The sequence below is a fragment of the Xenopus tropicalis genome, chromosome 4 (assembly GCF_000004195.4).
Source record: "Xenopus tropicalis strain Nigerian chromosome 4, UCB_Xtro_10.0, whole genome shotgun sequence".
NCBI lineage: Eukaryota > Metazoa > Chordata > Amphibia > Anura > Pipidae > Xenopus > Xenopus tropicalis.
Window position 1 is genome coordinate 119,929,301 of NC_030680.2, and position 12,164 is coordinate 119,941,464.

General features: G+C 38.1%; 1 protein-coding gene across 2 annotated transcripts in view; it reads right to left on the reverse strand.

Annotated features, from left to right (window-relative positions):
- The window catches only part of hmcn1 (hemicentin 1), a 133,855-nt gene that overhangs the window by 115,002 nt on the left and 6,689 nt on the right, over positions 1-12,164 (reverse strand). For both annotated transcript variants that reach the window (XM_012961441.3, XM_031901072.1), the window contains exons 2-5: positions 6,522-6,592; positions 1,544-1,702; positions 1,159-1,281; positions 42-213 (exon numbers count right to left, since the gene is read on the reverse strand). In XM_012961441.3, coding sequence (XP_012816895.2) covers positions 42-213; positions 1,159-1,281; positions 1,544-1,702; positions 6,522-6,592 — 525 coding nt within the window. The remainder of the gene's footprint in view (positions 1-41; positions 214-1,158; positions 1,282-1,543; positions 1,703-6,521; positions 6,593-12,164) is intronic.

A 12,164-nucleotide genomic window follows, 5' to 3' on the forward strand; every position in this document is an offset into this window, starting at 1 on the left:
CCATATTGCCCATAAATGAGAAAGAGTTTTTATGTTCTTACCTGATGGATCATAGAGTTCAATCCCTGGGGAGGGACCACTTAATGACACTGTTACCTCTTTAAGGCTGGGATCAAATGGGATTTCCCAGGTGTGAGATGCACCACCAGAATGGTCAGTGGAAATCAGGTGAACTTTTGAAGCTTGAACAGCTTCTTCCACCCATTTTAAAACCTAAGTAAACAGTGATATATTTATGGGGGAATGTAATAAAAGTTGTAAATGGAAAAGAAATGTGCATAAAAATGTCATTACATACATTGCGCTCTGTCGCAAACAATAACATTTGCAAAATTTCTACCACTGTTGGAAGTGGTCGCTAAATAGTTTCAGCATTTGCAAAGCCCATATACTGTAAAATTCATGCAAAGGCAAGTTTGTTTGCACAGAGAATTTTCGCATTGACTTTTCCAAGATTTATTACATGACAGAACTGTGACAACTCCGAATTCAAAAATACTCCAGCTAAAACACACTTTTCATGACTTTTCTGTGACTTTTTCAGTTCAGATTTTTTTTTATAAATGTCTGACATTCGTGGAATGAGTTTATTCCTAGTTTAAAAAAAAAAAGTGAAAATCCACGACACCTGATAAAATTGTCCATGCACTAAATGTAATAGGAACTTTAGATTGTAAGCTCCACTGCAGCAGGGACTGATGTGAATGATGTATCATAAACCTTTATGGTGCATTGAACTAAACTGCTACTGTCCAAAAGATATTGCAATAGATGTTTCACATTCATAGCATTTTGGCAATAGAATATTTATATTCTATTTTTATTAATCTGCTTTCTGTATATATACAGAATTACTGAAGGAAAAAGTAATGAAAACTCATGAAACATAGAACACAATATCAGGCTTTCATTATAAGCAATTGCTGTTACATGTTATTATTATTATTAGTAGTAGTAGTAGTAGTATTACTATTATTTTATTTAATAATAATAAGAATAATAAGAATAAGAATAATTGTTTGTTCTCCTACTGGCTCTAAAAGTCATGATTTTTCAAATTATTCTTATTAAAACATAACAGAAATAAGAGCATATATATGGTTCATTATTATTTACATATTTAGCAACAATGTGGTATTAGGGAATAACAATATTTACCTCATTAACCTGCTTCTTGTCTAGATGGAACACTTGCCCGGAGCTGGTTGATGCAATCTCCTCATATACTTTATAACCATGGTGACTTCTGTCATCACAATCTCCTGTCAGCACAAACACCACCTAGTAAAAAATAAAGGGAACATTTTATTATTTTAACCCACAGCAACATATATGCAATCATGTATATATTTATATATATATATATATATATATGTGTGGTTGCATGTTGGAGGTGGTTTTGATGTAAGGTACTAGTAATAAAATTATGTGTAAATCTAAACAAAGAAACCAAGCCTTTCTTCCTTTAGATTAAATTGCACTTTCCTTCCATAAAGCCAATCAGTTGATAAAAATGTGATTACTACGGTCTGAAGCACCTTACCTGGGACTGCTTCTGCTGAATCAGCTGTAGGACTTCATTAGTTAGCTGGTAATCCTTGGACCTTGCATCAGTAAACACGTAAACGAAAGATCCGGGAAGCGAGATTTCCAAGGCAATTTTAATAGCTCCAACACTCATCTCTGGACAGTCACCACCACCCTGTGGATACAATCACACACTTAATCACCAGTTTTGATGTTTTATATCATTTCTGGTTATTTTTAAATGGGAACTTAAAGATGAGATCATTTCTTGGAGGAAACTGCCAGTACATGTATGAGATCCGTTATCCAGAAAGCTCCGAATTACAGAAAGCCTGTCTCCCATAGACTCCATTTAAATCAAATAATTTAGATTTTTAAAATGTATTTCCTTTTTCTCTGTAATAATAAAACAGAACATTGCATTTGATCCCAGCTAAGATGTAATTAATCCTTATTGGATGCAAATCATTCCTATTGGGTTTAATTAATGTTTTATTTTTTTTTATGGAAAGACCCCTTATCCGAAATACCCTTGGCCCCAAGCGTTCTGGATAATGGGTCCTATACCTGTATTATTAAAGAGAACTTTCTGCAGTGCTGTGGAGTTCTTGGTATATACAGTATTACCTTGCCATGCAAAAGTTCAAAACCTTGCACCAGTGGTACCTTTTCAAATTTTTAATTGCAATTTGGTGGACTTTGTGTTATCAATCGGACTGTTTAAATAAATGGGCAAATGGGGCATTTGCCCAGGGCCCACCAGTATGGGAGGCCCACTAGCCCACATTTTATTTGGGATCATTTTTGGTGGAAGCGTCCTGCAGAGATGGAAGAACCCTCATTTTAATCACATGCTCTACAGTATGGTTATTTTAATTTCTTTGTATTTTTTCTTGTGGCATCACCATCCTGTTATTTTTCTGCTCCCAGAGCAGCACACCTGGGGATCATGACTACTTCAGTAAGTGCAGACCATTTCTTTACTGTCTGCCTTACTATATTAAACTTCACGCGCCTAAGGGTCATTCTATCACAAATTTATTGGAGCAGCGGGGGCCCATTATTGAAATTTTGCCCAGAGCCTGCTGGTGTATTAGGGTGACCCTGGTTATCAACAACATGTCATTGTGCAGAGCTGTGTTGAGATCTGTCCAGCCCTACATGAGTAGCAACACCAGTTCAAACAGGGATCATACATGATAAGGGCAGCGTCAATTCTGTGCCTTCATTCCAACCCCTCACCTTTCTGCTTACCTCCTTTCGCTCCTCCCAAGAACACTCACCCGACAACTTTTTGGATAGAAAAGGCCGCAGCCCATTTATTTAAAACAGTATCAAATTAATTTAACAATAACATATTAACGTCATTAAATAACATAACTTAACAATAAGCCGCTGAAGGCTGCTTTGCGGGAGCTGTATCTGCCCCCACCGTAAACCGTTCCCTGAGGTTAGAGACCCCCTTTCTCTAGCCAACACAGCCCCATTTACCACCTCCCTATGGCTGTAATCCCTATCCTCAGGCCTAACCTTCCGCCCGGATCGCCTTTATTTTTGTGCACACTCGCTGCGACTATGTTAATAAGGGAGGGAGGGTGGGAGCTGCTGGCATCAAAATGGATTCTCCCTTCTGCGCTCCTCCGTTCGCTCTTCCTCTTCCCCCACTCCTTCTGGACTACATTTCCCATAATGCCTCAAACCTAAAACTCTTACCCCCGGGCCTATTCCTAACCTTATCATGGCCCCGTGCCCTAACTCCTGCCTCGTTCTATTCCGGGGCCCCTTTCTAGCAATGGGATTAAAGTGAATGAGGCAATTAAATTTCCTCATTTCTGTATTCAGAAATTTACATGCTAATGCCAATCAAATGGAAATGGAGTAAGCCTCTTAGAATGGCTCCAAAACACACATATCTTTTGCTTAGTATAAGCGAACCAGTTTTGTGTTTAAAAGAGGGAAATGCCTATGGTGGCATTGTTTTACAGTATCAGTTTGTACAGAAAATGAGAAAAGGAAGTTGTCCCAGCATTACATTTCCTGTCCCTTTCAGCTGACCATGCACCCCTTCCCCTCTATGTCATGGCCATGCTTTCTCATAGATTGTAAAGAGACAAAATACCAATTAAAGTAAAACTATACCCCTGAACAATGTAGGTCTCTTTAGAAATATATCACATAAAACAGCTCACATGAAAAACATACAAATAAACCATTTGTAGATTGTAAGCTCTTTGTAGATTGTAAGCTCTTTTGGGCAGGGCCCTCTTCACCTCTTGTATCGGTTATTGATTGCTTTATATGTTACTCTGTATGTCCAATGTATAAAACCCACTTATTGTACAGCGCTGCGGAATATGTTGGCGCTTTATAAATAAATGTTAATGTAATTTGTATAAAAAAATATACTTTTTAGCAGTATGTGCCATGGGGTAAGCCTGAATATAAAATTACCATTTAAGGGGTATGTTTATTAAGATTGGAGATAAACTTGTAATTGCTTAGTAAACAAACCCTTGTGTACTATGGACCGCCCCCTGGAATCATTTGATTCATGGTGCATGTTAGGTCACATCGGCCAATTAATGGAGAGAGTTCTGTCATTTACTCCCACAATACTTCCTGTTAAAGTTAGAGCTGCATTATTTCCTGTCAGCTGATCTGTGAGGGAGCACACAGCCCATCACTAAATGGGAAAAGTTGTAAAGGGCAATATTTAGTAATATATATATATATATTCCAATTTGCCAAGATTCTTAAATAGGCCACTTAATATGATATAATCTATCTGCTGGGAGTAAAGTTTTCCTTTAATACTTGCCAAATCATGGTAGAGGACAATAGTAAAAAAATAATTTTGCATTTACCTCATAATATTTAAAGATTTAAAAGATATAGGTGTTGTGGCCTTTAACCATGGGAATAATACAAGCAAATGTCCTACTGACCATGCTCCCAATGTTGTTAAACCATGTCTTTTCCCCTGTGTCATTGCCATGCTTTATCACAGATTGTAAAGATACTAAATACAAATGAATACTTAATAATGGTATAGTAAAAGAGAAAGGATAATAATTATGTATTCACTGTGTAATACTTCTAAATGATAACTAAAAATGTAGGTATTTTGGCCTTTAACCATGGGCACTAGCAAATATTCTATTGGTGGCTTTTGGTTATAGTACTAGTGTGTACGCACTGTGTGTTTAGAAGTTAGAGGAAGTTCTTTTTTTAATGCTTTGCATTAAATGAAAATTAAAACTTGATTCTTGAAATTTTGTGCATGCAAGTACCTTGTGTGTTCCCATACAGGAACGTTATTTCTAGTGATGGGCAAAATGTTTCGCCAGGCATGGATTCGCGGGCAATTTCCATGTTTCGCCATTGGTGAATTATTTCGTGAAACAGATGAAAAAAATTGCCGCAGAAAAGTTTGCCACGCATCCAAAAATTGTCGCGGGTGACAAAAGAATAGCTGCGTGACAAAAGAATAGTCGCAGACGACAATTTTTTTGACACGTAGCATTTTCACCGTTTCGCGAATCTTTTGAAGGATTCCCTAATTTTTCTGCGAAGCGAAACGCTCATCACTAGTTATTTCCCATACTCATCCAGCTGAGCCTGTGTCCTTTGTAACAGAGCATTAAGGTACAATAATCACAGATCCTCTGTTTGAACCACTGGAACCTGCAGAGTAATTACTAGGGTTCGTTTGACTAAGCAAATCAGTTTTTCCTGATTCACAATTAAACACATTCAGATGGATTTTGCATTGTGGAACTGAAGTTGGTGACAAACTAAAGTTACAAGTTCAAACAGTGCCGGCAGGGTGAAAAATATTGTTAGCCTGTATACATCATTACACGTAAGTGAATAAATGCAAAGGGTGCATATTTTACTGAATATATCGTTTCCAGTGTGATTAGGTGTCTCTTTCTTCGCACAACACCTGGCCGGGCCTATAAAGCTCATTCGATGACACGCTGCACAGTAAATCAGCATGGCAAGATTAAAGCCATTTAAAGAAAAGAGCAGCCAGACATTAGTTTTACTACAGGAACAGACACGCAACAGTAAAGTAGTGTAAATAACATAGTGTGACCTTTTGAAGTTCACTAGATGTATTTTACATAAATGGCTAATTTTCAAACATAATCATTAACACAGCCATGTATCCTCACAGTGAAGCGATGTTTAGGAGCTGGAAAATGATGTTCTGCCAGCCAGGCAGTTCCATGTTCCACCATTTAATTGGTGGTGAATTTATAGGTCCATTCCTGCACGCAGTCACTACCAGTGGTTTTAGGGTGAGGGCTCTAGCACACGGGGAGATTAGTCACCCGCAACAAATCTCCCTTGTCGTGGGCGACTAATCTCCCTGAAAGGCCATCCCACTGGCGAGAATGTAAATCTCCGGTGGGATGGCATTGCCTTGAGAGGAAACTTCCGCAATTTTGGGAAAATTGCGGCGCCACATATGCCATCCCACCGGCGATTTACTTACCACAACATTCTAGTGTGCTGTTCAATAGATGGGACTTTTTGTCAAACGTTCTTGTGCATTAATGGTAAATAAAACCTGAAACTTGTGGCTTTTTGGCTGCTGTTCTTCGAAAATGCCTTACAATAGGAGTCGCTGGCGGAAAGGCCTACTCATCGCTTCGAAGTTGAGCAAAGTTGCCTGCAGGAGTCGTTGGTGACTAACTCGCTTTGTGGGCTGTAGGCAGCAGAGGTTTTTCACCATGTTGCACATATATAGTGCCTTAGGCTATCTCCCTCCTTTAACCATTAACTAGTAATGATTCAGCCGATTGTTTCAGTACAGCAGAAGTTTGCCATTTTAGGTGCAAAGATATGTATTAATTACTTTCAGATAAAGTTGTCACCTTTACCAGATGTCTCTCAAGCCTCAAAATATAAGCAATTGTCTGATGGTGTTACAGGAGATGTAAATAAAGATTTTAGAACCATAGTTATGTTCTCTATGACATACAGACCTGTACATACAGTTCTTTGAGTTCATTTTGAAATTTTTCCGGATCCGTTGTGATTGTAACTGGGCCAATTTCTGAAACAGAAAGAAACAATGACTTTATTAATAATATCTTTTTTAGTGTATGAGACCATAGAACATAGTACACAGAGGTGTAGTGAATATCAGATAAATCTTTCTGGACTGGGAGTCAAAACAGGCCCTGGCATTCCAAGTACACAGAGGCCTAAACAGTCCCCCACCAGCCAACTAAATAGTGACTGTCTATGGCATATTACAGCAGCTCCTCCCACAGATTGCCAGTCTGGACCTGCCAAGGTGCATACAGTTCTCTGTTACTTACATATTTCAAACCATTCTGCTAAACAGCAGATCATATGTTTTGTACTTTGGCATATCAACGAGGGTTGGGTATGTCAATGCTTTGGCATTCTTTATGTTGCTAATATAATATATATATATATATATATATATATATATATATATAATCTGACTACATTCTCTTGGGACATTGATTTGGAACTTCAGTAATCCAGAGCCAGCTCTGGTGATTTTATGGGATGCTGGGTAAAGTAGTGTATCCATTTATATATGTTTGGAAGGAAGAGTGGGCAGGTTCCCCAACTCTGGTTGAGTTGCTGTAGAAATTGCTTTGCTGCTCTGGAAGGAGCATGTATAGAAGTAAGAATGAATAGTGAAGTGAATACAATTCAAATGCACAGTTTGCACACAATTTCCTCTCCATTTTAGCTATTAGTACTTGAGCCACATTAGTAAATGAGCCTTTAGGTGTTGATTACCACATGAAAACATTTTTAGTGAGCTAAATGGATAGAAACAGAATAAATACAGGATCTTTGGTTTGCAATTTTTTGTAATTACCCTATCAAAGACATGAACAAGAGTTCTCGTTTGGTTTGTTGGCTTAATTTTCTGTTTAGGTTGGGCAACATTTCCTCAACACTGCAGTGATGAAAGTATTTAATCTGCTAGATATTTAACTTTTCTCTGCGGTCATGTTTTTTTAATACACGCATTGTTAACAAGCAAACAAATGATGTCATCCAATAACATCATGTAGTACAATAGATATATACAGTATATCCACATTACATGTAGAGCATTGGCCTCTGCCCTAGGCAGCAAAGTTGGTTATCTACCACGGGCTTCACTAAGTGATCACAGTGATCTCCAACCAGTGGTTCAGGGGCAACATGTTGCTCACCAACCCCTTGGATGTTGCTCTCAGTGCCCCCAAACTAAGTAGTTATTTTTGAATAAATTGGTTGAATAAAAACAAGATTTACTACCAAATAAAGCCTCCTGTAAGCTGATAGTGTGCATAGAGGCTGCCTAATAGCCAACCTTAGCCCTTATTTGGCACCTCCATGAACGTAGACGATGCAGTGCCCTAAATAACTTCAGCCATGATTTGGGTATGGCACACAATGGCCAGTTAGTGGCCATGGGTTCTATGTTTAGAGTTTTTTGACATTTAATGTGGGAGTATAAGACAACAGTTTTAAGATAAGGAGATTTTTGGGATGGGTTTATGGATGTGCAATCAGCATATTCTTCCCAGGTGCTAAAACACCAGTCAAACAATTAAGAAGAGAGGGGTCTTAGCACCGACAAAAAAAATACAGGCCCCCAAACCATGAGGAACTGGAGGTCAAATGCAGAATTACTGCTGAAACGGCACATTTTATTTCAAGCCACTGTTCAGGTATCACAGGCCTTTAAATTGTGTACTAAAAAGTCTACACCACAAGACTCATCTTTTCTAAATTACATTATTGGTAGCCAGCATTGGGGAGTTTGCACCACGGGAAACAAAAATTGCACCAAGAGAGCAAGGAGTGCTCCCATCTACACTATTGTGTAAAGCAATCAACAGCAAAACCATAGGTGCTAGCTGCTACTTTCACTATTATCAATCTTCATTCAATGGTGTGAAGATATTCTATTGACATACACATTAGTTTACAAGAATATAACCTACAGAGAAGCCTCAGAATAAAGGAATACATTGCTACAATACACCCGAGGGACATTAACGTGCACTGGGGATAGGGAAACTGAATATTCAAGGTACAGATCAATCCAACAGCATCAGCAAATGTTTTGCCACTGGCTGACATCCAAATGAGTTATATTTACAATTACATCACATAAAAATGAAAAACAGTATAAAAATACATTTAGGGGATTAAGGAACATTTGGAGTGTGAATAAAGGGTTAGTTTCTACATCAGACAAATAATGATTGTTTTGTGTTACACTGTAATGAAGTGTTCTGGCAATGAAGAATTTTTTTTTCCCGAATACTGCCAAATTATTCTTATTACTTCTTTGCTCATATAATATAACAAAGAATGAGAACGCAAGCAATCCTGTAGGACAATTAACAAATTTCATGACAAAAACAAAATATTTATTATACACTTTCAGTAGGCAACATTTTTTTTTTACATTGTTTGTTTTGCCTGTATCATAAAGACATATCTCCATGCAATTCCCTGACTGACCACCCAACAAACAGCTCCAATGTCATGCTCCCACTTTCAGATTGTCCCTGCCATGTCATTGTACTTTGTAGTTAGTAGCATCTAAGTATATAACTATCTAACTGCACAAAAATCTGTGTTTTTTCAGGTGATAAAATAGCTGAGTTTGCATGTAGATTTAATTTGCATTTAAAGGTGGCCATACACATACCAATTTCGATCTTTCCATTGGTTGCAGGGAAGATCGTTCATTCCCTCCATTGACGTTCAGGGCTGAATCGTCAGATATGGAGGTAGAAAAAAAACAGATTCTACCTCCACCTGATGGTTCAGCCCTAAAGGCAGATTTTGCATGGGCGCCTTCAACGGCACTCTTGCGATATCAGTCATCTCATCGATCCACACCGATTATGGTACCAAACGAGGTTACAATAATATCTGTGCGTATATGGCCTACTTTAGTAGATACATTTGGTGGGTAACAGATTTAAAATCAGAATAGATAATATTTTAATCAAATCTCACTAACCAAAAACAAGTGCTTCAGAGTTTCCAAGTGTCCCTTTGTACCATGAATCAAAGAAAATAATTATAAATCAAAGGAAATACTACTTTATGCAATGCAAATCACTGTCATATAGAGCACCCTTATACTTGTTGCACTCCAGTCTGGGTGAGGGTTCTATTTTAAGAGCCACCTTGGCCTCAGGTCTTACACTTACATTCTTGAGTGCTGAGAAAAGTAGATAAAAAGTAGCATAATGAAGGGCAAAAGCAAAGTTCAAGATATGCATGCTTAGTTATTATTAACATTTATTTATAAAGCGCCAACATATTCCGCAGCAATGGAATTAAAAAAGTGATTTAAGGGTTTAAGTACGGGCAATCTGTTGATATTGTAGTGACCACAAATCATAGGTGAGAAGCTGAGATTTCTTAAGCCAAGTTGAAGTCATGATTCCCCAGGAATATACAGAATTTATTTAAGAGTAAAGGTCTAGATCAAGCATAGGCTACATTTTGCATTCCAGCAGCTACAAAACGAAAACACCCAAAACCCCATCACTGAAAGTTGGAGATTCCCACTGCTTATCTATAAAGCTTTATCTATGAAAGTGCATGGCAGACACCCAATTTTACATTTTCTAAATTGTTTTCAAATGTCTTGTCTGGTCCTTTTTTTCTTTAAATGAATGTGCTTGCATATATTGAAATAAATACAACTTCCTCGACTCCACAAAATGTAAACCAGCCAGTAAAATGCGCACAGATCATTAGTACTCAGGAAATGTCTCAGAAGAATTTGGAGCTAAGGCAGACACTAATTATGGTGGAAAAAACAGCAATCACATAACAAGAATTAAAGCTGATACCTGACTTCCATCTTATTAAAAATATAGGGGACCTTTACAGAGACCCTGGACACAAGTGCAAGAACACTAAGGAACACAAAAGCACAGTACGTGTCAGTGAGGCACAAGTTGGGTGATGGGTAGGGGGTGACACCTATTTGCTGTCCTCCTACTGCCCCCCACTGCCCACTCGCTCACCTACTGCCAGTCCATTCCCCCCGCGTGTGCACCTTATACTTCCTTTTACTGCGATCAGGGGAGGGCAGGGGGAGGGCAGACAAGGATTGGGTCTGGGTCAGTGGCCAGTAATTACTAATTATAGTAAATATATATCTGTAATGAATTTTAAACAAAGCATGTCCCCAGAAATGGCAGACTCCTCATGTTAATAATTTCAATGTTTATTTAGTGTTATGATGGTATAAAGCCTTTACAACAATATATATTTGCCCAACCCTTGGTGCTGCTACCTCCTGTATAATATATAAACATTTGACAAAAACTAATGACAATTACTTAAAGAGCAAAAATACACTATATAAATATTGCCATAATTACACAATTGTGATTAAAGACAAAGAAGTGGTAGAAAGGGCTCCTCCCTAATGCCTAACGTGAAAACACAGTGCTCAAAAAAGATAAATGTGGTAACCTAATAAATAAATGGTATAAATAGCACATATTTTGCTGCTCAGGGGCAACTTATATCTTTAAACATCTATATAAGGCCTTATTTTTTTGTGCCCTGTGCTACTTTCCAAACCCAGCAGCCCCTTGCCAATTTAATCTAAACCCCCACTTAGGTGATTCCTGGCCTTTTGATAAACAAAACACCCCCTGTGCCATAACAAACATGGGCCAGTTAGCTGGTAATAAATGCCACAGTCCTCAAGTACATGCCCATATTCCCTAGCTCTTCAGAGTCTTCCTTTCCCTCCCACCCTGTTCATTTTGAAAATGTTAATGGACTTCAAGAAGTATCATTTTACTGTACTGAAATAAACAAGCCACTCTGACTTTGTGCTCTTATAAAAGATAACATCAGTAGAATAATATATAGAGGAATGCATTGGGTTTAGCACGCTGACATTCCAATAGACTAATAATTCAAAGCTGCTGAATAATGATTTAAGAATTCTTTGCCTCAGGACGGATCCTTGATTGTGTTTCACTGCTACAAATGGCTGGAAACTTCTGAAGCATTATTACAATTTGAATTATGACCCGTCATTTTAGGAGGCCATTCTGTTACAAAATCATCTTCACTACAGTCCTTTTCTTATGTAATTTTAGTAAATCTATACATAGAGAGGTTTAACACCAATAGTAACCACACATGGGAATATCTGATATTGACCTAGAAATACAATGTATCTGTACAAAGCCAAGCCAAATGCAGCAAAGGTTACGTCCAGAAGGAAAGAAATGCTTATTAGGGAGTGTCAATGTGTTAATCTCCATGCCCCCCTTTATTCTAAGCACTAACCTGCTATCACAATTTAATGCTCCTCTTCTAGGGTACTTTCTGCAAAGCTTGTCCTCTTTTCTAAGGCAAATTGCCAGAGAACTTCCATACAGTACAAGGTCCCTGGGTGGCACATGGGATGCATGGGAACAGAGAAGAAGATGGCAGCTTTACGCTCTAGGCAAACCAGGGCAGTGAGTTTTTGAAGAAGAGAAGTGAGGCAGCTGATACAAAATGCTAAGAAGAGCAAATTCTGCTGTTCTAGTACATCCAGCACGGCCCCCAGACTAGCCACTGCTTATATATCTTCATTATATTGTATA